The sequence below is a fragment of the Python bivittatus genome, unplaced genomic scaffold (assembly GCF_059951505.1).
Source record: "Python bivittatus isolate LINGU-HERP-01145 unplaced genomic scaffold, Pbiv_v1 ctg000440_np1212, whole genome shotgun sequence".
NCBI classification, from domain to species: domain Eukaryota; kingdom Metazoa; phylum Chordata; class Lepidosauria; order Squamata; family Pythonidae; genus Python; species Python bivittatus.
The window spans coordinates 9,966,658-9,993,059 of NW_028277063.1; the positions used below are offsets into that span (position 1 = coordinate 9,966,658).

The 26,402-nt window shown below is 38.2% G+C and overlaps 1 protein-coding gene across 1 annotated transcript; it reads left to right on the forward strand.

Moving 5' to 3' along the window:
* Nucleotides 1-3,920: 3,920 nt before the first annotated feature.
* LOC103053661 (butyrophilin subfamily 2 member A1-like) lies at nt 3,921-25,026 on the forward strand. Its single transcript, XM_088142820.1, has 13 exons — nt 3,921-4,024; nt 5,332-5,427; nt 5,756-6,100; nt 10,606-10,890; nt 12,164-12,262; nt 12,899-12,925; nt 13,403-13,429; nt 14,482-14,508; nt 15,177-15,203; nt 17,413-17,439; nt 17,682-17,702; nt 22,055-22,081; nt 24,079-25,026. Exons 2-13 carry the CDS (start codon nt 5,340-5,342, stop codon nt 24,636-24,638), a joined length of 1,560 nt encoding a protein of 519 aa, XP_087998946.1. The 5' UTR covers nt 3,921-4,024; nt 5,332-5,339; the 3' UTR covers nt 24,639-25,026.
* Nucleotides 25,027-26,402: the final 1,376 nt, after the last annotated feature.

Below are 26,402 nucleotides of genomic sequence, written 5' to 3' on the forward strand. Positions count from 1 at the left end.
GCGCCTCGTTTCCCGCCGGCTCCGAGTCCTCTCCAGGGGACGCCGTCTCCGGGGTCAACCACCCCCCGCGTCCTTTTTCGGTCACCGCCGCCACTGCCCCCTTCCGCGGTCGGTCGCCGGCTCTTTTCCTGGTCGCATGCGGGGGCTTGACTTCGGGCCGTGGTGGGGCTCCTTCCCGCTCCGTCGGGCACTGCGCCGCTCGGTGGCCTCTGCCTCCGCACCGGAAGCACAGGTTCGGGGCTCTGGTCGCCTCTCGCCCCCCAGTGTACTGCCGCTGTCTGCTCCGCCTTTCCTCGGGGGTTCTCTCCCTCGGCTGGTCCCTCGGCTGGTCCCGTCGCCTCGCGCTTTGTTGGATCTGCCGCCATGCCGATTCCGCCGTTCCGGCCAGCCAGATCCAATCTTTCACTGTGGACGGGTCGTCCCGTCCCAGTGCCCGCTCCAGGATCTCTGGATTGAGCCCCCTCTTAAAATACTTCACCCTCAGGGACTCCGGCCAGTCCGTGAGCTTCTCTGCCAACCTCCGGAACTCCAGGGCGTATTCCGATACCGACTTGCCCCGCTGTCTGAACTGCAGGATGTCGTCCTCCGCCCGCTTGGCACTCAATGTGTCCTCGAATCTGTCCCGGAGCGCCTGCATGAAGTCCGGGAAACTCCGTAGTTCCGCCGCGTTGGCGTCATATAGTCCGATCACCCAGCTAGCTGCTTGGCCATCTAGCAGCTCGGCCACGTAGGATATTCTATCCTCGTCCCTAGCGAATAGGTGACCACCCCTCTGCATGAACCCCCTAACGTGCGTCAAAAATTGCGGCAGCTGTTCAGGGTCCCCTGAGAACTTACCAGTGATGCCTCGAAGTCTCAAGGCGTCTGCCGCCCGTCGGTCCACCGACCGGGGCATCGTGGGCGGTGCCGGCTGGGGTGCCGGACCGCCACCCCCGTTGCTCGCCCCATCGCTCACCGCCGATGGTCCCACTCTCTGTAGCAGGGTCTGGAGCATCGCCTCCATGGCGTCTAGGCGCCGCTCGACTCTCTCCTCTAGTCGGGCGAACTTCTCATCCCACTCGCGGTTCCGGGACCCTGAACCTCGGGTCATCGTGACGCCTGAACCGTCTGGCCCTTGGTTCACGCACATCGACCACCGCTCGGCTGGAGGGTGCCCGGTCCTGGTTGCTGTCCTGTCGCTCCCGGGTGGCTCTGACCGTCCCTCCTCGAGCCTGGGCCCCTCGTGCTCCAGCTGACCCGCGGATTCCTCGTCGCTGGTCATGCCTGTATTGGAAAGGGAAACGCTCCTCGGTGGTACCGGGTAGCGCTAACGGCGAGTCCTGGCTTTATGTGAGGTTTGCCCCGTTCGACAGAGAAACTCTCGTGACACGTGTGGTTCACAAAGAAGGTTTACTCATGCGTAACGTAGTAGTCACAAGCAAAGCCAGGACTGGCTTGGTACAATTGCATTACTTGTTATATTCCCCCCTTCCCGCGCTTTTTCCCGCCCCGCGATCACGTTGCTGCTGCGGATTATCGGCCCCCCAATAATCCCCCTTGATTGTCCATGATGGCAGGTTCGGTCAGGGTCCATTGTCCTTGATTGCCAGTTCCCCTCCGGCTGGGTTGGTCCCTCCCCGTTACGTGCAAGCCCGCGGGTTCTGTGCTGCGTTGCGATCTTGTTTCGCTGCCTGCGGCCCCGTTCATTGCTGGCTCGCGCCGTTATCAGTTTATAGTTAAAAGCTTCCGCTGCGGTTTTCCTGTTTGGCTGGGCGCAGGTGGCTTGTTAACTAGCGGCGCTTTCAGTTCCTCTTTTCCCCGCTAGCTACCGCCGGTGGATTCCGCGTGGTCTGGCTGCGAGCTTCCCTGAAGCCCCGTGCTGACCGAACCTGACAGGGCTAACTAACCGAAATACGCCTTAACAGTATATATTTTTTAGAATTAATGGTCTATTTTCTGTCAGATGTCTATGGTTTTTACCTGTATCTTTTGTGGTAATGGTTTTGTTATTGTACATCACCCAGAGTCATTATGGAATTGGGTGGCCTTGTAAATTGAATAAATGAAGATGGAAGAAAACTGTTTTGGAGAGTTTTTAAATTTGCATTTAATTCTACGCTACTAAATTTTGAAACCCAGAAGCTCATCAGTATATATAGTATATATAAACACACATACTAAAGCAGCAGTGTAAAACATATGACCTACTGACACCCTTTTTGTGGCCCTCTGAAACTTTCCAGAGTGAGTGAGATCAAATATTGACCTTTTTTGCATTTGGGAGGTTAGGGTGCTTAAAAAAGGGTGGACTTGAGCCTTGCAGGAAGTTTTTGTTTTTATTTTATTTTCATTTTTGGTGAGAGATTCTCCAAAGGTTCTGCACTATGTACAATACTACACGTTACTACCTATCCTGTGCACAATTTTTTGGAAGTAAACTGAGTGTATTTCACAAAACTATAATTGACCAAATTAGAGTTTGCTAGCTGAAACATAATTTAGCTTTGAATACAAGTAGTGTTATTAAAAGTTGCAGCATGAACTAAACAAAGAAAAGGAGTATCCAGCCTTATTTTAATTATGTTTTTTATTCTCTGATTTCCTGTGTGTTAATATAGAACTACTAAGAGAAATGGAAAGCTTTGTTATCACCTTGTTTACCACAGGTAGTGTTTGCTTAACAAGCACAATTGGGACCGGAATTTAGATCGCTAAGTGATGTTGTCATTAAGCAAATCATCACATGACTGGACCTGATTTTGCAACTTTTTTTGCAGCAGTCATTAAGTGAATCATGGGTCGTTAAGTGAATCACATGGTCATTAAGTGAATCATGCAGTTCCCCTTGATTTTGCTTGCCAGAAACTGGCGCAAATGGCAACCACATGACCCTGGGACACTGCAACTGTTGTAAATGTGAGCTGATTGCCAAGCACTTCGATCACAATCACATGACCGCAGGGGCACTGCAATGGTTGTAACTTTAGGCACCAGTTGTAAGCCACTTTTTTAACACTGTTGTAACTTCAAATGGTTGCTAAATGAATGGTCATTAAGCGAGGACTACCTATATTTAACTTGGCACTCTTGCAAATGATTCACTGCTTCTAGTTTTAAAAGGTACCCATTTTCTCTGTCCAGCACAGTATTTCATTGTACATGATTAAACCTATCTGACTGATTAGGCAAATAAAGTTTATTTCCATAGGTTTCCTGTTTTTTTAACACTTAACAGAGCAGATCTCCAAGTATATCCCATACAGATGTGAGGATCCATAGAGGGAGCCTCCTTAAGATCCCTCAGCTGGGAAAAGCATGTGATGTAAGAAAACAGGAGAGGCCTTTTCTGTTGTGGCACCCTTCCTTTTGACTGCCTTTCCCTAGATGCCAGGCACATGCTAACATTACCTTCCTTTTGGCATTGAGTGAAGATGAGGGAAGATCAGAGCCTGGCTGTGTCTTTTGCTCCTGTTTTATCTCAGTTAGGTCACTTGTTCATTATTGAGTGGTTCTCAGGACAGAAAGGTGGTGTATCAGTCAATCAATCAATCAATCAATCAATCAATCAATCATTAATCAAGTATTATGTGTGTTAATTGCATTCTTTAACTAACACATTATTTAATTTTGCTTGTTTTATTATTCCACTGTGTCTTGTTTTTGTGGACTGACATCTACTACAGAATCCTATAGGTAATGGAGAGACTATAAATATTTTAGTATATAGGTAGGCAGATAGATTTGAATAGAATAGCTAAACAGAGGGTGAAGAAAACACATTGACAAAGCATGTATAAGATCTGCTAATTGCACAAACTTTAGAAGTATCTGTTGAACTCACAGGCTAAATGAATAATGCAACCTTTGTCCTTCAGAGGAATGGGTGTGGAATGTCATAAAAACTAGCTACCAGGTAATTCTGCTCTTACTTTATACAGAGCATTGGAAAATGAAAGTCTGTAATTCAAGTTAGGGACAAAGGTCTAGCAGAAATGGGAATGAAGTACAGAATCTAAAGAATATATCTTGGAGGTCTGCTCGTCAGGTAAGGAAACTATGTTTTTTAAAATCAGAAATATAGCTCATTCTTTTAATGACTGAAATATGTTTAAGTTTAATGATGAATTGGTAATTTAAATTGAGATTTTCCCCAACCTCTGTTTACCTTATAGAATGACAATGTCTTTGTGAAGGTACAACAATAAATGCATAGTTTTAATATATGCTTTGACATGAGATTTTTAAGGAAAAAAATATAAATGTAGTCGGAATAGGGATATCACTATGAGATATTTCATTAAGCAGATTTCCTTGTTAGTAAAGTAAAAGAAGTTATTTACTACTGCAGCTTTCATTTTAAACGGGCTCGAAATGGCTGCTTCTTAACTTCTTGTCATGCAGAGTTCATTCTGCCAAGGAACACAGGTTACCCATCCTTGGTGGGTGGGTCAATTTACCATTTAAAACACATAATATTTCTTCGTCTATTTGATTGATTACCCCTTCCCCCAACCCGTGAATAAGTAACACCACCTTTAGAAGTATCCTTTGAACTCACAGGCTAAATTAATAGTGCAACCTATTTGCTTCAGAGAAAACAGTGGGTGTTTTGGGGTCTCTAGGCATTTTTTATTTTGCTAGTATTGGGAATACTGTACACTAAAATATAGAGAAGCATAAAATCAGGTGCCGGTGGTGGGAAGCAAACTAACCTACTGTATATTGAGTACGGCAGGATATACAATGCAATTAAGAACTTGACTATAGCAGGAACTGGTGGACGGTGTTGAGAAGATACATACAGACATTGTTAGCATCAAAGATGTTTCTGGAATCTATTCTAGAAACATCTTTGATGCTAACAATGTCTGTATGTATCTTCTCAACACCATCCACCAGTTCCTGATATAGTTTATTCCACTGTATGGCACACTGCAAAATGAACTAGAAAGAAATAATTGAGAATGTATCTATTTTCACATTATATATCATATGTTCACATATGTCGCCAAGAGACTTTGATTGTAACTGGATAGAAATATGATAAATAAGTAAATAAACAAATAAAATATCCATGTATCAGGTGAAAGAATAATATTGGCAAAAAATGAAAAATCCAAAGTTGATAATCTGTAGTTAGATCCTGGAGAATATAGTTAATAAAACTAAATTAATACATTTATTATTCTATTATTACTTATGAATTAATTCAACCATATAGTACAAGTTGCTTTCAAATTTACATTGCAAAAATATAAAATTCCATGATTAATGTATATGTGTGTGTTTAAATAATGGATTATATCAGCAAAACAACTAAAGCATCTTGAATCATAGTGTTTTCCTTTCCAGAGTTGCACATGAAGTCTTCTCCTATCTCCAGCTCCATGTGTTCCTTCTGTTCTGCTGTTTGGATCTTGATACTTCTGCAGATCTCACATGTAGCAGGTAAACTATTGTTTTACAGAAAGTCTATGGCAATGGTTCATTTGGTTTCAGAGTAATAGCAAATGAATGCAGAGCAAGATCCATCTTTTGGCTCTTATTGTACTGCTTTGCAGAGAAAATATGGCAGCCATAACAAGTAGTTGGTAGCATGAACACCATTATATATCAAAATTCATTCTAGAGTCTAGAATGGTGTTTCACTCATAACCCATTACAGAAATTCACATCCTACAAACGGGACAATGAAATTAGGAACAAATGTGGGATGTACTACAAATCTACAATTTTGCATTCTAATGAGCCTCTTGATTTGTTCTTTTTTTAAAAGGTCACTTTTCAATCAAACCACCAAAAAATCCTATAATTGGATACCTTGAAATGGAAGTAATTCTCCCATGTCAAATAGAAACCCTGAAGCCACTCACAGACACCAATATCAATGTTCAGTGGATCTTGGATAAATCATCCCAAAAAATTGAAGTGAAAAACTATCAAGGTGCAACCGAGGATAAAAGATATCAAGGTCGAACACAGCTGTTTGATTCTGAGTTTAATAAAGGGAACATGTCCCTGCTTTTGAGGAACATTCATCTCTCTGACCAAGGACTATATACCTGTATCATATCCTCTCAAAAGTGGTATGATGAAGCAGTGGTTGAGTTGGTTTTAGCAGGTAAGGGGATATAGTCTGTTTTTAAAATAACCTAATATTATGAGACTGATAACTTGGGATTTTGTAAGGGTCACACTGTAGACATAGCAATGGAGAGAAGACAAGGGGAGAAATTTGCTTTGCATTGGCATGTCATTGGTCTCGAATCTCAGAAACTCAATAGTGTCCTGTTCTGCATCAAACTGCACAGGCAGCTCAGAATATTTTTTATGTCTTCTGCATTTTTAGCAATTTGATGGGAAAATGCCTTTTCTTCCAAGTAAGTACATTTTATTGAAAGGCTCATAAATGAGTTGCATGGCTCATCTTACCTATGAGATGATCAAGGTATCTTGCACTGTAAGATAATAATTTCTACTCTCCATGGCTTCCAGACTAAAATTAAAAGCAAAGAAAGGAAGAATGCAATTTTTGCATATTGCAAATCAGAGAGTATGAATATCATCTCATCCACAACAAACAAGTGATCTTAAAATAAGCAGCTAAAGAACTTCTAATGCATCTTGAAATTGAAGCAGAAAAAACAGGGGAAGAATATGCTCAGGAAATTGAAGGATGGAGAAATGTTTGTCTTCTCTAAGAGCTTGTCCTGTGTTTGCTTGGTTTCATCACCTTCAAAGCTATTCACTTTTAAAACTATGTTGTTTTTGTGGAAGGTCTTTGTGCACGAGCAATTCAAATTGAAGTTCCTTATTTTTTAAGTGAAAAAGTATGTAGGATGTTCTCTCTCTTTAAAAAAACTGTATATCTTTGGGAATCCAGAGTACCATTCATGTATTCAGAAATACAATGTAACTGTCCTGTACTTATTAGAAGAGGATGATTAAATAGTCTAGTATAGGAAACAAACTGACCCCACTAGATCTGATAGGGAGGGCACGCCCTGGATCCCTTTTATTAAACAATATCTTCTTCTTGGACCCAGGAATCATGCCTCCTCTGTTGCAGTATCTACCCTGTGGAACAACATCTCCCTCCCCAAAAGATTCAGATAGCTTCCCACCTTGTTAGCCTTTTGTAAGGCACTTAAAACTGGCTGTTCCCCTAGGCATTTCAGCTGGAAGTTAAATGAGCACTGGTGGTTGGTTGATCAATTGGTTTTATTGCTGCTCTTTGTAGTAAATTGGAAATGGTTTTTCTTGACCCTAGATTTTGGTTATGTGGATTATTGGTTATTTAATTGTTTGTTGCTTGGCTTTAACCCTTGTATGCCTTCCAGAGTAATTTATTCAAACAACATATTGATTGTTTAAATACATAAATAAAAATAATAGCAGTACTTACCTGATATTGGCGTATAGTATTGTAATGGTCTCTTGGACCCCCTATTGCCATCAATAAATTGGAAGTTGGAGTGGCTACAAAATATCATACAGATATTTGCAGAATGAAAGCAGGACACTTGTGCAACATTGCTGACCATTTTTTTTCTTTGAATTTTCCAAAAGCAGCCCCTCACCCCCCAGCTCCTTCCTCAAATCACATACATATGGCCAATAAAACTACAGAAAAATTGTTTGGCTTCCTGAACTACTTAAAATACAGAAGAGTTGATTAGGAATTTCCATAAAGATCTATAAATACCCAAACAGGAGTTGCAAAGGTCTCTCAAGATATGTGCCAACTTCAGTTAATAGCCATCAGTGTTTTCTAAAGCTTAGCAGTAAGTGCAAAACCCAGTATGAAGGACCTAATAATTCTCGGAAGTTCTGAAATTCTGTGAAAAAAAAATTGCAGCAATAAGTGGTACTCAGAGGAGTACTTTTAAAAGTATGTACTTAATTAAAAAACCTTTAAAAGTGTGGTATAAAATCAGGCTTTGTAATTGTCCCAGTAAAAAATAGGCTGTCACTTTCTTTAAAAAAATAATTTTTATTAAAAGATTTTACATTTATAATAAGAAATGCATTCAAAGAAAAATATAGTAAATGTGAAAAAGAAAAAAAGAAAAGAAAGGAAGAGACAAAGAAAAAAGGAGATAAGAAAAAGAAAATGAAAGTATAGAAAACATGTTTTCTATACTTTTATTTTCTTTTTATCTTATTATTTATCTTATTAAAAATTATTTTTCTTAAAAAAGTGACAGCCTATTTTTTACTGAGACTATATACACACACACACACACACACATATACATACACATGTGCATGTGCGTGTGTGTGTGTGTGTGTGTGTATATATATATATATATATATATATACACACACATACACATACAGTGGTACCTCTAGTTACGAACGCCCCTTCTTACGAATTTTTTGAGATACGACCAGCTCCGGCCCCAAAACTTTACCTCGTGTTGTGAACCACCTCGAATTACGAACCGGATCCGCGGCCATTTTCCTCCCATGCCACGTGGTCCGCGGCCATTTTCTGCCCGTGCCACGTGGTCCGCGGCCATTTTTCCGCCCATTCCACGTGGTCCGCGGCCATTTTCCACCCATTCCACGGGGTCTGCGGTCATTTCCCACCCGTTCCACATGGTCCGCGGCCATTTTTATGACCGTTCCACGTGGTCCGCGGCCATTTTTCCGCCCATTCCACGTGGTCCGCGGCCATTTCCCACCCGTTCCACATGGTCCGTGGCCATTTTTACGACCGTTCCACGTGGTCCGCGGCCGTTTTTCCGCCCTGCCACGTGGTCCGCGGCCGTTTTTCCGCCCCTGACGTGTGGTCCGTGAATGCCGGAACAGATTAACGGTACTTACATTGAACCTTATGGGAAAATTTGCCTCATGTTGCGACCAATTCGAGTTGCAACTAGAGTCACGGAACGGATTAAATTCGTAACTCGAGGTTCCACTCTGTGTGTTTGTGTGTGTGTGTGTGTGTGTGTGTGTGTATATATATATGGCTTCTGATCTTCCTTTCAGCAGTTATACATACAATTCTAATCAAACCTCTCTCTCTAAGATTACATTATATTTCCCTTCTTTCTATAACCTAATCCTTCTAATCATCAAAACTATAAGTCACAAAATCATTTTCTTTTTGATGCAAAAAGTCCATAAGTGGTTTCCAGGTATTGATGGATGTCAATAATGACCTTTCTGTCTTATTTTGCTCTATACCATAAGTCTTTTTATTCATTTTAAATCTTTCTGATAACTCTAAATGGGAAAAACAGTGGCAACTATATCCTTCTGCCATTAGTTGTTTTCTTGGTTTAATTTTATATTCTCTTGGTGATTCTCCAATAATTCATGGTATGTTAACTATTTATCTTTGCCTGTTGTTTCTTGCCATACAAATTTAAATATATCTTTTTGCCATTGGTTGAATGGTATATCAATTGTCAAAACAGGTATTATCTGAAACAAAAAATCATTCTAGGCAAAGCATTCATTTTTATCACAGAGATTATCCCCAACAGTGACAATTTTAATTTCTCCCATCTTAACATGTCCTTCTTAAATTCATTCAATGTCTTAACATAATTATTTTGAAATAACATAAAATTCATATTTGTCATAATAATGCCCAAGTATTTTCCTTTTTTCCTCAACCTTAAAACCAGTTTTCTCCATCAGTTCTATTTGATCTTCTATTTTCATATTTCATATAATCCTCTTCTGATTATTAATCTTAAAACCTGCTAGCATACCAAAGTCCTTTAATTTTCTATTAATGTTTCTACTCCCTCTAATGGATTTTCTAAAACTACTACCAGATCATCAGCAAATGTCCTTAACTTATAAGTTTCTTTTTTAATCTTTACTCCCAGATTCTCTCGTCTTATTCAGTACCTCAAGAACTAAAATGAACAAGAGTGGAGACAGAAGGCATCCTTGTCTTGTCCCTCTTTGAATCTGACAAGGTTTTGTTAATTCTCCATTAACAATTATTTGTGCTTTCTGTGAGGTATAAATTGATCTTACCCATTTAATAAAATTATCTCCAAAGTTCATATCTTCTAGAACTCTAAGCAAGAAAATCAGTTCAAATTATCAAAGGCCTTCTCTGCATTTAGGAAGATCTGTGCAGCTTGCCTTTCATTGTGTTGCTCCAAATACTCCAGAATATCTAACACATTTCTAATATTATCTCATAATTGTCTTTTAGATAAAAACCCACATTGGTCTTCATAAATAAAGTCCTGTAAAATTATTTTCAATCTTTCAGCTAAAATCATTGCTAAGTGTCAGTTTCAAAGTTCCTTCAGAGTAAGGATACTCTAGACCAGCAGTTATCAACAGAGGGTGATATGGCCCCCTGGGGGCCATAGGATATTTCAAAGGGGCCATATGTGAAAAATATGTAACATGGTGGCCACAACGCGTGCTGAGGGGGCCATAGAAAAACACAGTGTATTATACTACAAATACTGTCTTGTTGATACCAAAAATGTCCCATGTCCATATCTAGTAATGGGACCTGGACAGGGGGCCACAGGAGAAAAAGAAGGTTGGAAGGGGGCCATGGGTGAAAAAAGGTTGAGAAACGTTGCTTTAGACATATTCTGTACTTCCTGTAGCCATGGAAACTAAAGATATATTTCTATGCAGCAAATGGAGGCGATCCCACCATTACCTTGGCAGATTACAAGGGCCAAGGTATTGGACTCACCTGCAGCTCTGAGGGGTGGTATCCAAGACCTCAGGCTCTCTGGCTGGACAGCAGAGGGGAAAACCGGACAGAGAAGTCAGCCATAGCAAACACAGAGGCTGTGGCGGGAATCTTTCAGGTCTTTGGTTCCATTACACTTGAGCCAGGAGTGGATAATGAAGTCTCCTGCAAAATCATCAACAACCTGGTAAAGAGCGAGCGAGAATCCCGAATCCTCATTTCTGGTGAGTGGGGGATGGACGAGGGGCTGAATTTTAATAGTGACCTTACTTGGATACTCTTTTTGAGAATTATATATCTACTCATTGTTTTAAAAAGGTATGCTGCTTTTCAACATCTATTTGTCAGTGTACCTTATCCAATAATAATGATAAAAAAATATGACACAGTATTTGTTTCAAAGAAAAATCTGCAAATCCAGCTCAGTCAGAATACATTTCCCAGGTCCAGTACCACATAAGTATTTTCTTTAAATTAAGGACAGTGCCCACCTCTTTTAAACGTGACTTTACAGCTACTTTTTCTTCCCCTACAATCCCATCTTTGATCTGCAGCACACTCACACTTGAAAAGCAGGAGCAAAGAGACCAAGAGTAGGTGCTGTTTTCATGGTCTTGGATGCAGGAGGAGAGGAATCCTGGCCAGAGAACCTCAGTCCTGCCAGTGCCCAACTCCTTGCACATCCAAGAACTGAAAATAGGACAATATTTACAAAAAGGTCTTGTTTCTGGATAGAGGGAAAGAAAGGATTCTGTGTGTTTTTTCCCCAACACTGGAGGCCATTTTTCCCAGTTTGAGGAAACAATTTTCACTTCTGTATTGAATCTGTAGATTAATCTATTTTGAATTTAACACATTTATTTTGCTACTTATTTTGGGGACAGGAAAAAAAAATGCAGGAAAATCACTGCAGTTGGCAGGTCACTGCTGAATTTTGGCAGTGCAATCTTGAGGACCTGCAGAGATCACAAAATAGGTCCTGAGAGCCTGCATATTTTATCAGCTAAGTATTTGTGGTTACCATTACTACATAATTAAATGCAACCATATTCTTATTATCCATGTGAAGTACAGAAAGAATTTAAAATCAGAGAATATGTGTACCACGAAGAGGCAATTCTTTTTCCATTTTGAATTTGAGGGTGGTCATTGCAGAATCACATGGTACACTTGGAAATCTTGTCCTTAAAGTCCAAATTAGATGGCACTCAAAATCATATTTAATTTAAAGACAGGAGGTTTTAGACTAAATTTAATTAAACTGAATTGACTTAATTAAATTAATTGATTAACTTAATTAATTAAACTAAATTAGACTAAATTGAATTAAAATGCTTCCATCCCCCATGATGTAGCTGTGTTCATCTTGAATACTGGATAAATTTTAGCTAAACTACTTTTTTTGTTTGTTTGTTTGTTTGGCAATTCTGAATTTCTTTTGGAAATTTATAATACTAATACTAATAAATCTAGGTAAGATTTCAATGTGTCTTTCAGATGCTTTTTATCCGACTTCTTCCCCTTGGATTGCACCCTTCATAATCATTTTAGTGCTTTTTGGTTGCCTCATTGCTTTTCTGGCATATAAATGGAGACGTAAGTATTATAAATTTGTTACTAGGAGAATTTGTGAAATTATGTCCACAAAATATTTTAGGAAATGCCTCTTTTTCTGTGTTTGTGCTAATAAATGTGTCATATGTGGTAGAAAAATAGAAATGCACTCAACTACATTGTACATAGCTACTATAATTTCTCTCCAGAAAGCATGGTAGCCTTGATCTAACTGTATTTTCTTCATAGTAAATAGTAGATTCATTTAATGACAGTCATTTCCCAAACATGGAGTTGGCAGGTTATGGGAATATAGTAGAGGGACTTGACCAAGAATTTTCAGCCCAACAGCAGAACATGCTGCTTTTTGGCCAAGGAAAGATAGAAGACCTGGCTCCTACGATTTCTACCAGGATTGACCAAAGCATACCTGTTCTCACCTGCTCCCAGTCACACAGGCTGCTTTTTCATCATCCCAGTTCCTTCATATGAGTGAAGACTTCAAGATCTTGAAGTCTTGTTCTCTGTAAAACAATTGGGGACCTCCAAAAGTGGATTTTTGAAAACAGAATGTTATGGAATGTTTTGAAGTCTGATAGGTTTGCATTTATTTATATTATATTATGTTATATTATATTATATTGTATTATATTATATTATATTACTACTTTATTTCAGAGAGCTTGCAGGAAGTATCTCAGTTTGGTAAGTAATGGTCAGTTGTATTTTTTACATTATAACAGTGCCCAAAATGATGTAGGTATATTATTAAAAAAGAAGGTAATGCTTACTTTAAAATGTTTGTCTTTCTTTTCAAAGAGACCTCCCTATAAAGAGGTGAATCAATAACGTCTAGCTTCATTGAATTTTTAAGTTTTTCATCTTTATGTTTATTTTTGCATCTACAATTTTTGAAACACCTGACACAATGCATGTTTCTCCCTAGACCTGCATTTTTAAGTGCAGTTTCCCCAATATACTGCAGAAAACAAAGGATAAAAAGCTGTAAATTTTTTTGGAAGATCAAATGAAAGTTTGCTTGTAGTTTTCGGTAGAAGAGGAATTATTTGCTAATACTGGTGTCCATTTAGAAGCATATGCATTTCTTGTTCTGGTGATAGCACACTGAATGTAATAGGCCATTCCAGTTTTAAGGAATAACAATTGTTTTACCTTCTGCAGAAAAAGAAACAAGTCAAAAGAAACGTGGTAAGTGCATTTAAAAGTATGCATTCTATAATAGTATACAAAATTGTCTTTGTTTCAAGAAGTGCATACTCTCAATATATCAGTACAACTCTCCAATCAGTTTAAGAACAGCATTCTAATTTAAAGGAAGAAATAAATAAAAGAAACAGAACCATGAAAAATGCTATAACAAAAAGAGCAGCAAGTATTTGAGTATAGAATAAAAATAAATATATCATCTTGTATTTTTAAAGGTCTGGGGGGAAAGAAACCCCTCAACCCCTGTGTATTTTGAATCCCAGCAACCTGATTGGCATTCTCTGGACCAGTTTGTTTTGTTCGGTCTGGAAGCACATGGATGGATGGATGGAGATAGATAGATGAATAGATAGATAGATAGATAGATAGATAGATAGATAGATAGATAGATAGATAGATAGATGATAGATTTAGTGTCCTGATAAAGGATAATGCTGTTATAGTAGCTGTAGCAACTGAGATTGCTAGAGGTGCTGAAGGTGATACTTTGGAGAAGAACCTGCGAGAGATGGGCAAAAACCATCTTGCATATCTCAGGACTGGACTGAATATGTAGAGGTGGAATTTAGTATCCAAGAGTGATGAAGAAACACAAAGACATATGTGAACGCTGATATTCAAATAAAGCTCAGCAAGAAAGAAAATTTTAGTGTCCAGAAGAATTCATTGGCTACTCTAGCTGGGTGGACCCAGGCCATATTTGGAGGATTTTCCCTGGGAGGTTGAGGATCATCCCATGGGACGGAGATCAGCAGTTTCTGATAGCAGCATCTTAAGGAGTTCTAGTATACCAGAAAGCCAGCTGTGCTAGTACAATACATCTTGCACTTCTGGCTTTAATAATAAAGTGAAGTTATCCAAGAGGCAAAGTAGCAGAATGGATCCTTTTCCTATGCTGGTGAAAATAAGGTTTTGATTCACCATGTGTACATATACTGTAAGTATAGTGTAGGTATGCTACAGGAAACCTATGATTTACAAACTTTACAAACTTACAATTTTGTCTGATAACATTTCACTTTTACTCTTTTCAGAAAGAGTTTGTGAAAAAGAGGCCATTGGTAAGACAGGGATATTTTCCTTTTTTTATATATGTGGATAGGATTGGTTTCTGTAGCTGGAGGATTTTAACAGTACTTTTCAAATATAAAGATATTTACAACCAGGTATATTTCATATTGTTGTGAGATCATAACCTTAAAAATGTTTTGTACCATTATCAGAGATTTTAAGAACTTAGAACAAATATGTAGACAAAAGCTTACTGGAAAACAAAGTTATTGATTACAAATGGAAAGAGAAAAAAATGAAGAAACTTGTTGAGTTGAGCCTTCAGGAAGAAAGTAAAGGAGAGAGAGAATAAGAGAAGAGAGGAAAGAAAACCCATCCTGTATTGAACTACTTTTCATGTGGATCATTTAGTCTGTGAGACAGGAACTGACAGATCTGAGATGTGGCATATTCCAGTGATGGAGATCTTGCATGTTGACCAGTCCCATTCATTCTAAACAAACTGAAATTAGTATGTTTCTGTTATGTACAATAATTTTTGAACTCTTTACCTTTCAAATTCTTTCCATCTTGGAAAATTGATAAGATCTTAGATGTTTATTGAGGGTTACCACAATTTAACTTATTAGCAAATTATAACTTGATAACCGATGCATTCCAAAAAGTGTATTTATGCATGTAAAGGCAACAGCTCTAATAAATGTAATCTTTGTTGTAGAAACGGAGAAGTGCACATTTCAAGCAGGTACGTCTTCCTTTAAATAATGACTAATCACAGTATCCTCGCTGTATTCACTAAACATGGACATGCTGCACACACGTGTGAACTATGGTTACTAGCATTACTAATCAATTATCTTTAAAAATGCTCTTGGAAAGTGGGAGAAAGTAATCCTATCCTTGTGAAAAACAAAAGGTACAATCAAAAGATAACAATCAAATGTTATAGGAAGATAGCTTAAAGCCACAGATTTATTTCTTTAATATCTCTTCCATTCATAATGTCATAGGTTTTCTGCAAATTCCATTCCAGTTAAAAGTAACATAATTTATATGCATTGGATGAATGTCTGCTACTGGAGACCATATAAGTAGTCCTTGGGTTACAACGGCAATTGGGACTGGAATTTCCATTGCTAAGCTGAACAAATGTTCAGATGCCCTGAGTTCCCAGATTACTGGTGGTTTGGGGAAACCCTTCTGGTGCTGGTCTTCTTCATGGATAACTCCTGAATGGCTTCTAAGTCCAGAACCTACTTTAATTCCCTTTGAGCTGCAAACTGCAAATGTGGTTGTAAAGCACTATGTCATGTGCTGTCCCTGTTGCCTTCATTAAGTAAGGGTCGTGGGTCATTAAGTGAGGACCTCATGTGACTGGGACTTGCGACTTCCTGCTGGCTTCCAACAAGCAAAGTCAGTGGGGAAGCTGGTAGGAAGTTGCAAGTCCTGGTCATGACAAGCCTTTCCTTAGGTGGTTTGCAAGCAGGCCAGTGGGTGGGTAAGTGCTACAGAGTGCAGCTGGGTGGTGGGGTGGATGCTGCAGCCTGGCACGAGTGCAGCCAGGTGGATAAGGATGCGCTATGGAGTGCAGGTGGAGACATGCTATGGGCGGGTGTGCTTTTGGAGCACAAGATCCCCAGGATCTGCGATCTGGCTACAACTTCATGGACTGGTCATAAGTCCCCCTTGTTCAGTGCCATCATAACTTTGAACAGTCACTGAAGGAGTGGTCGTAACTGAAGGACTGCCTGTACTGGGTAAAGTTACCCTGAATCTGGATCCAATCCCCAAAGTTAATCAGATGGTTCTAAGCCTTAGCAGATTCCCTTCAGTATCCTAAATGGACTTTAGTGCCATTGTTGGACTTTTTCTCTAAATATAATCTGCTGGAACTCCAAATACATGATGCTTCTTAGCTCTAGATGCACAGATGCATGTTAGTCTGGTACGAATGATCCACTGCATTACCCTGGCAAAGGAGGGCCTCTGTCTGTTGGGAGAGTGGCATAATTTGCCATCAAATAAATGCCTGCCACCCCCCATGTTCAAAAGCTCATTGCAGAACAATATGAGCTATCAAACTGAAGCTGTGGCCAAATGCAAGTCTGCTGTTTTCCCAGATGGGTTAATTTGCTAAATATATTTTATGTGGGGGAAAAGAAACCTGAACATGAACTGGAGACCTTACTAATTTTTGGGAAGTCTGTTTAGTTCATTCATCTTTGAACTGCTTGTAGGAAAAGGGTGTTTGCAGCTCAAAGGGAATTAAAGTAGGTTCTGGACTTAGAAGCCATACAGGAGTTATCCATGAAGAAGACCAGCACCAGAAGGGTTTCCCCAAACCACCAGTAATCTGGGAACTCAGGGCATCTGAACATTTGTCAGGATGAAATCTTACAAAATCTTGTCAGACACGGCAGGTAAAATTTGGAAAGATTTTCTTGAGGGTTTGTCTACAGGGCCTGGGAATCAATGTGCCTGAATAGAACAACTGTCCATCCATTTAATATAACTTAATATTAATATTACCAGATTTTCAAATTTCAAGCTTAGACTGTATGTTAGAAGCCATATATACACTGGATTGCCTAGCTAGCATTCGATAAGCTAGAATGACCTGAAGCCTTCATTAAGTTTATTAACTACTCACATCATTGATACTCACATGTAATTTGACTATAAATTAATGAAGTTGCACTAACTTTAATCTAGGAATAAGCAACTTGCCACTATGGCCATAGGCAAAAAATTATGGGAATTCTATATTAGAGAATCTGGAGGGTATTAAATAGTCTTCCCCTTGTTAGAATTCCTTCAACTCTTGTTAAAAATATTACATAGCCAGGATTGCTTATTTGTTTTATAAGTGGGATAGAGTCTTCTCTGAGGCATTAATTTCCTTTGTTAATTTATCTCAATGATTCATTGTACTAATTCAAATAATTGTTTTATAGCTCTTGCTGACATCCAGGAGCGTCAAGGTAAGAGAAGACATAATATATGCATATGGGCTAAGGGCTGAATTCAGGGATAAGAAGGAATAAGCGTATAATCTCAGTATTCACTGTGGCAGTCAATTTTATAGATATTGAAGAATTCATTTTCTTAATTTATTTCAAGTTTAGTTCAAACAGCTCAAGTCTATAGTTATATATAAAACACCACAACTTTATCCTGTACTCCTTTTTAAAGTATAACTAATTTTAATACCTTTCTATTCCAGAACGACTGCAAAGTGAATTAGGTAAGCTAGAATACTTTTGATAAAACATTTAAAAGACAATTATTGATTTCTATCGAAAAAGGATTCATTACACTTTACTAAGGTAACGTATTTTTGTTGAGCAATGTTTCTCAGAAAACAATGCTGCACCAAACGTTCTGAGAACTTTGCATAGTCCCCAGAATTTGGGACAATTTTAAACTGTGTCCCTGGAGCATATTCAATAATCCCAAACCCTTCAATTTAAGGTAGAATATTAGGCCATTCCAATTTTTTCTTGGGCTTCAAATCCCAGGAATTTGGGATTTTAGAGAGAGAGAATATTTTGTGGAACATAACATGTAAAGACTTCATTCAGACTCATATGCAATGAGGGATTCACCAGTCAAGGTATCATCAATACTTTGCTTTCGGATCAACCTTCCACCTGAGAGAGATGTCATGTGCAGCTGTGACACCAAAATGGTGTCAGTCACCTAGTGATATCAGCATGCAAATGTCTCTATTATAAACTTGTGTTCTGACACCTCATGCAAATACAGAAACATTTGTCTGATGACATTACAATGTGTGTTTCATCTCCCCGCCACTCCCAATTGTCTGTCATGTAGACACCCATGAATCTGAATTCGTCTCTCTTGAATAATAATGTAGACTTAGTTTACAGCAGTCTTCTCTTTTTTGGCATATCAGAGATGCAAAAGTAGCACAACTAAGAATGGAATAGTGCTGTTGATTTTATAGTTGGCACTATGGAAAGTTTTCCTTGTCAGATATTTTAAAATGCAATAAATTTTGTTTATATTTTGGACAACACAGATCAAAGGATTTGTAGCTATAAAATCTTGATACCTACAGTTTTTTATTGCCTCTCACACATGTTCTGTTTAACTACAGAGTAAGAGGGAGGAATCCCCAAATTCTTCTCAACCACTAAAATTCAGTAATGACCTTCAGACATAGCAGAAACAACACAACTCAGGACTGAAGAGCTAGAGTAACTGATGCTTATCATTCTCTCTCCACTCAGGTTTTCTTACTGTAAGACTCTCTCTATATATTTTAAATATATAAATATTTAAAAATTATCTACAGTTTCCCTGTAGGCTCCAAAACACCCTTAACTTCTTTCAAACCAGAGTTTTGTACATTTAAAATTAGAAAACCATATTTTGTTCTGTTGTGCAGCCACCTGCACTCCACCCTACTCCACCCCACTTCTCCCATTGCCCCAGGACAGCATGCCATGCCATCTAGAGGCCACATCAAGTGAGGCAAGGCTTATAGCCATGGGTTCAAACAGAAGTGTAGCTTCTTCAGAAATTGACTTTTCTCCCCCCTCCTCAGTTGAACAATGTTTTTACTCATATTTACTCTGACCTTGGTTTAGTTTGAGGACAGTCTGTATTTTTTTTTACAATAACTTTATTAAATTAAAAAAAAACAGAAAGATAAAAGCTAACAAAAACTAATAATCAAGAAAAAGAATAAAAGAAAAGAAAGAATAAAGAAAAAAAAAAGAAAGCAGAAGTACAGAAAAAAGAAAAAAAACAGAAAAAGAAAAAAAAAGAATGACTTCTGACTTCTTTTACAGTAGATATAAGGAAAACATAAATTAAACTCTTACTCTAAGATTACAACCCATCATCCATTTTTTCTGTAATCTATTAATTTTACTAATCATCAAATCTATATATCATAATTTCATTTTTTCTGTTTCCTTCAAAAAGCTCAAAAGGGGCTTCCAATTAGCATTAAAATTAGTCAATGTCTTTTTTCTAATCAAAGATGTCAATTTTGCCATCTCAGCCAGCTCCATCAACCTTACCATCCTTTCTTCCATTGTAGGTAATATCAAGTCTTTCCACCTTTGAGTGTATAAAAGTCTCGCCGCAGGTATCATACATAAAAACAAAGATCCATGAGAGTTTTCCAATTGTTTATCCATCAGCCCCAAAAGAAATGTCTCTGGTTTCAATTGTATATTAATCTTCAAAATCTTCTGAATTAACATATATATTTGAGTCCTAATTTTTTTAGTTTTATTACATGTCCATCAAAGATGATAAAAAGTCCCTTCTTGTTGTTCACATTTCCAACATATATTTAAAGTCCCTTTGTAAATTTTTGACAATTGTTCCAGTGACAGATACCACTGATACATCACTTTATAAAAATTCTCTTTAAGATTATAACATAAGGTAAATTTCAATCCATTCATCCACATATTTTCGCATTGTTCCGTTTGTATATTATGTCCAAAATGTTTAGCCCATTTGATCATACAATCTTTAACTTGTTGATCTTCTGTTTCAAATCTCAACAAGAGTTTATACATTTTAGCAATAAGGATGTTCATCCTTAATTGTTGTTGTTGTTCAGTTGTTAAGTCATGTCCGACTCTTCGTGACCCCATGAACCATACCACACCAGGCCTTCCTGTCCTTCAGTGCCTCCTGGAGTTTGCTCAGTTTCTTGCTCATTGTTTTATCATGTTCAAAACCATATGTTCTTTTATCAACTTTAAATCTTTCTACTAATTGTACATGTGAAAACCATGGACAAATATATTCTTCCGATATCAAATCTTCTCTTGATTTTATTTTAAATTCTCCCTGGTAAAAATCTAAAATGTCAGCATAAGTTAGCCATTTCTGCTTAATTACCATTTCTCTTCTATAATATGCTTCTTGTGGTGATAGCCATAAAGGTATTTTCAGACACAATCTAGATTTATATCTATTCCAACTTCTCAAAATGGCATGTCTAATAAAATGATACTTGAAATCTACATTAATGTTAAATTTGTCATACCATAAATAGCCATGCCACCCAAATTTCGAATCATGCCTTTCCAAGTCCAATAACCTGCTTCTCAGCGTCACCCACTCTTTCATCCAGACCAAACAGCAAGCTGCAAAGTACAATTCCAAATCAGGTAAAGCTAAACTCCTTCATTCTTTGGCATCTTGCAATACCTTGTATTTAACTCACAGTTTTTTGCTTTGCCACACAAATTTAGATATATCCTTCTGCCATTGTTTAAATGGTAAATCAGTAGTCACAACTGATATTGTCTGAAACAAAAATAACATCCCAGGCAAAACATTCACTTTTATCACAGAAATTCTTCCCAACAATGACGGTTGTAGTTTCTCCCATCTTAACGTGTCTTTTTTAAACTTCATTCCATGTCTTAACATAATTATTCTGAAACAACAAAAAAATCATATCTGTCAAATTAACACCCTAGTATTTTATTTTTTTTCTCAGTCTTGAACCTGTTTTGCTCATCAATTCTATCTGATCTTGTATCTTCATATTTTTTATTAACATCTTTGTCTTTTGTTTATTAATCTTAAAACCAGCCATTGCACCAAACTCTTTTAATTTTCTCATTAATAGTTCTATCCTTTTCAATGGCTCTACCAACACCAGCACCAAATCATCTGCAAAAGGTCTCAATTTATATGTCTCTTTTTAATTTTTTACACCCATTATCCCCTCATATTGTCTTATGTCTCTGTTCAAAACTTCCAAATCAAATATAAACAGGGTGGGGATTATGGATATCTTTGTCCTGTTCCTTTTTGAATTTCACGTGGTTTTGTTAAATCTCCATTAACAATAATTTGTTCTTTCTCTAGTGTGTATATCGATTTAACCCATTTAATAAAGTTCTCACCAAAATCCATATCTTCTTAAACTTCAAACAAAAAGGGCCAATTAAGGTTGTCAAAAGCTTTCTCTGCATCCAAAAAGATGAATGCAGCTTGTTTTTCATTATGCTGTTCCAAATATTGTACAATGTCCAACACTGTTCTGACATTACCTTTAATAGCTTTTAGGGTTTTTTTAGTTCTTGTTAGTTTTTTTAGTTGTCTCCCTCCCCCCCCCCCCCCCCATGTTGGAACAATGTTTTTACTCATATTTAATCTGACCTTGGTTTAATCTGAGGAAAGTCTGTATTGCTCTTCACCAAATCTGGAATGCTCCTGAAGGTGCTCCAGCACCTCAGATGCATCACATTTCATAAACCTGAAATATATAATATTATTTTATGAGGAATGCAGTATTCAGAAAATGAATACCAAAATGTAAACACTCAGCTCTGAATGAAAATATAGAGCTCTTCCTGAAAAACCTCTAATTGAGTCAAATTGTCTCTTAGAATATGCCAGGACCAAGATTAAGAATTAATAATATTTTAATATTGTTATGGAGCACAATGTCCCTGGCCTTTACTATTTCAAGTCATCTTCCTTTCTTCAAGATCTTGAATTTTAGAGTCAATTTTTTTCAGAATAAATTTGAATGTTGTTTATCTATTTGACTCTGACCAGCTACTGATTGATTTTCTTTTCCTTATGTAGGACTAAGAAGAATTCAGAGTCATGCAGGTAAAAGACTGTTAGATCTAATATGTCCATGCATGCATATGCACTATGTCAAATTTCCATGAATGTTGATTTATTAACAGTTGAGGAAATGCACCCTAGGACAATGTCTACCTCCAGAACTTATTTTATTCTAGCATTGTTTTTCTGCAATGCATGTTGCATAATCAAAGTTGCCAGTATATGCTAATAAATGTATTTTAAATATATGTATTTCTTTTGGAATGAATGTTCCTCAAAATGATCAGAGTGAGTCATTCATTTGACTGGTTGCTTTGTTTAGCTTCCTGACCCCTTGTAATCAGTTATCAGGAAGAAAGAAATTGATTGACTCATAAACAACTATAGTTTTATGATTCTCAAGGGTCCTGACCAGATGGAAAGAGAGTGACCAGAATTTCTCTGTGGTTGCCCACCCTGGTCCCACCTTCCTGACTCGGTGTCCCTGCTTGGGGGATAATTTTTTGTAATACAGTCTCCCAGTCTTGTAGTTTTATGTTTTATGGCTATTGGTTTTAGACCTTCTTCCCTGATCGAGTAATAAATCAATGTCATAGGAGATAAAATCTAACTCTATTAAAATCTGATAACTGAAAATGTTATATGAAGCTTGATAAGCAAAAATGCCTACAGTGCTTGGCTTTCAGCAGATCACACAATGGTGGTGGCCTGCTATCATTAGTAGGTTAGATTTTCAGCTTATAAGAAATTAATAGACTTAGAAATAAGTCTTCTGGAAAAGTCTGAAATTACACAGCATGTCCAAGTTGTGCAGAGAAATAGAAATAAAAGAGAATAAAGTTTGCAACACACAAAGAATAAAGAAATTAAGCATACATAATGTTTAACTATAATAGCTATTTATTCCTTAGTATCTAAATCCTGAGCAAAGTACTCTGCTTCTTTGTCCTTGGACCTCCCCACCCCCACCCCACCCAGCTTTTTGGGGCAATCTCATCTGATTTTTCAGCAGAGAAACGTCTTTTTCCATGTCTTTGGAATTCTGCCTGCCATCCTCCAGAAGTGCAAAGCTTCCTCCACCAGGATCGGGAGGGGTTTGGGGAAAATCTGCCTTTCGCTTCAGGGTGGGAGCTCAAGGTTGAGAGAAGAGGTGTCTTGAATGAATGTGAGCCTGTCCCACATGAGAAGCTGGGAGACTGCGAATGTTAGCCTCAAGGCCTGCCTTTCATAATAGCTGGTTAGACTGGTTTTACCTAAATGGCAACTTAGGTTAGATCTGGTTCTTAAAAAAAAATCCACAACCAAAATCTCTGTGGCTAGTGAACAGAGTGCAATTGGAAAAAGAATGTATTTAGATGGAGAATATCAGGTTGCAGGATGCCTGTCTAATCACAGTAGAGGAAATGTAGGGCCTCCCAAACCTTCAGGCCAAGGCTGTGGACTATTTCCATGTGAGTAGATAAACTGTCTGGCTGCCAAAAAAGGTGGTTTGTTTGGTTTAAAGATTTGGGAACAACATCCTTAAAAAAATAGAGTGAAAGTTGGGACTGGAAAGGGAGGGATTTAGAAGAGAAGATTGGCTATCCCAAGCTTCTAGAACGGAATGGCAGAAGAATGAGAAACAGAGAAGTTCCAGATATCTACAGGAAGCTTCTGCCCAGCAGAGGGAGAAAAATGAAAAGGTGGTTGATGATGTCCAATCTACCTTCCTGTGGAAATACCAGTGCAGGAAAGTTGATGCAATTATAATCTTATTAATAGGGGCTCCCTACAAATAAAAATAGTGTATCCATAATGCTTTATGTTTTTCATTAAATATTGGCTACTGTTTGGGACATCTTGAAAAGAAACCTGTTGCTTTAGCTCCAGTTTTGGTGCTTTTAACTATGAGCAAAAAAAAAAAAAAATTGTATCCAGTTTGTATCAGAGATGCAATCATGGCATTCATTAAATTAAACACTTGTGCTGAAGCTAACTTATATATTTACTTTTCTGAAAGCTGTTTCGCTCTGTTACTGTTTTCTCCTTTTTATTTGTAGTTGCAGTTTATTTGGATTCAGACTGCAAGCATCCAGACATCACCATCAGCAAAGATGGGAAAACAGCTACACTTAATGCTTTTGGAGAAGCAAAGTCTGCTGTGGGTTCTCTAGTGGTTGTGGGGAAAGAGGGTTATGTTGCTGGGAAGCATTACTGGGAGGTAAAGGTCGGGAAGCGGCTGGACTGGGAGCTGGGGGTGCTGACTCAGGGTGAAAGGGACAGAACCAGAAAGGGGAAGTTTTCTGTGGCCCTTGGAGAAGAACACTGGGCACTGAAATGTGTCAGAGGAGATTTATTTTCTAGTCAAAATGAGGAAAAGATTGAAAAAAAACAGCATGTGCCTTATTCAAATATCGGCTTATTTCTGGATCAAGAATCAGGAACAATACAATTCTATAGTTCCACTATGGAAACAGTACTGCTTATAACCACCATTGTCCTTCAGTCAACTGAGAAATTGCACCCATTATTAAGTTTTGGTGAGTGTGCCCTAGATTCTGCTCAAGGTCCATTAGAAGTCATCCATATGAAAATCCCACTTCCTTTTCAGAAAGTTTGAAAAAGCGGGAAGAGATTCATTAGATTTTTCTGAGAAATATCTCAACACAAAGAAAGTAAAATAATTGGTATCAAACATTCCATAAAAATTCATCCAGGTGGATCTTTTGTTTTGGTTTACAATTTTAAAAACCATTGACTATGTGTTGTCCTAGCTATAACCTGAGCCTTGCCAGCACAGGTGGAGCTCTTTCCTGCGGCTTTAGGTCCTCAGCTAGGCAAGGCATCCTGGAATTTTGTTTCTCATATATAGCTTAGTCCTGGTGAAAAAAGGGATAGTTTATGACTATATTGTATATTTTTATTTAAACTTTCCATTCCATGGATCTATGACAGTCATTTGTTTATACTGTATTGCACATCAAATAAAATAAAAATAATGAAGAATATATTATTGTTAATATTAGAGATTTTTATTCTCCCTGAATTTCAAGAACCAGACTGAAAATTGGTTCAGCTGGCCGCTGTATCCTGGAGTTCCAAGCAAAAGAAAAATGCCCAGATATTGAAAGGAGTTCCATGGTGTAACCTCTCCCCCTGGATCTTTCCCAGTTCACACAGAAAGTCTTTCAGTTGGGTATAACAATATGTCCCTAAGTTGATGAAGATTCTTAGTCATCCAGGTGGAATTATCTGAAGGTTGAGTTTTGGCAACTGGACTTCTTTTCTTTTGGTTTGATGGGCTTGTTGAAGGGACAATAGGAGATGTGATTAGTAGGAATCAGAATCAGCAGGTTTCCTTCATCTAAAGGAAAAAGGACACTCATTCAAGGACAATAATGTTCACGTTTTGGACAGAGAAGATAGATGGTTTGAGAGAGGAGTGAAGGAATCCATTTAAGCCAAAGTGGAAAGTCCTTCCCTCAAGACAGGTGGAGGCCTCAGACACACCTTGTCTCCCATTTTTCATACTGCTCTTTCATCAGTCCCCAGGAAGATTAAGACTACTTCTCAAGTTCACCAGGGAGGCAGCACCTAACGACCCACTCAGAGATGAGTGAGGGGTTAGAAGCAAGATATCGACATCCCAAAGACTCTACTAATTACATCTCCTGTTGCCCCTTCAACAAGCCCATCATGTTAGTGAGAAACGCAGCCACCCTGGAAGATATTTATGGGGTTCCCCCCAACCAACTTTCTAGACTGAAGAAGCTGCTTGGACAAGCAGCAAAACGCATCATACCAAAAGAAAAGAAGCCCAGTTGCCATGACTCAACCTCCAGATCTATCCCTAACTTGTTCTAATGATCTCTGAAAGATAGATGTGGGGTGCAGAGTCCTATCCCTAGATAAAAAGAAGAAAAAAAATCCCTCTGTTTTTGCTTCCCTCTGTTTTCTTTCTCCTTTCTTCCTTTCTCCATTCTATAGAAATAAGACAGACATCACAGCAGATGAGCCAATTACAGAAATTATTTTATTATTTCCAAAATTAAATGCATTAAATATAAAACATGAACCAAATGAAGCACAACAGTATATGGTAGGAAATGTAAAGGTTTAAGGGTTCCTGTCTTATTTTTCATGTAAAACCTGTTCTTCTAGATTTACAATTTTGAGTGTTGGGTTATCCTCCTGTACAGTTCCTGAGCTGAGAGAGAAGAATGGATACATCTTTCCAGAGCAATGAATACTGAAAGTGTGAAATTTCTTTTTTGTGTTGACATCATAAAAAGACAGGCTTTGGTCTGCTGATATATCTAGGAATATCCTATTTTTGTGGGTCTTCCACTCACTTTGAGAAGGGTCCAGGGGTCTGTCCAAGCCC

Bases quoted from the DNA above. Each gene is read 5' to 3' on its own strand.
- LOC103053661 (XM_088142820.1), top strand. From the start codon at position 5,340: ATGAAGTCTTCTCCTATCTCCAGCTCCATGTGTTCCTTCTGTTCTGCT. The intron at 12,926-13,402 runs GTAAGTAATGGT...TACCTTCTGCAG, and splicing joins GCAGGAAGTATCTCAGTTTG to AAAAAGAAACAAGTCAAAAG. The intron at 13,430-14,481 runs GTAAGTGCATTT...TACTCTTTTCAG, and splicing joins AACAAGTCAAAAGAAACGTG to AAAGAGTTTGTGAAAAAGAG.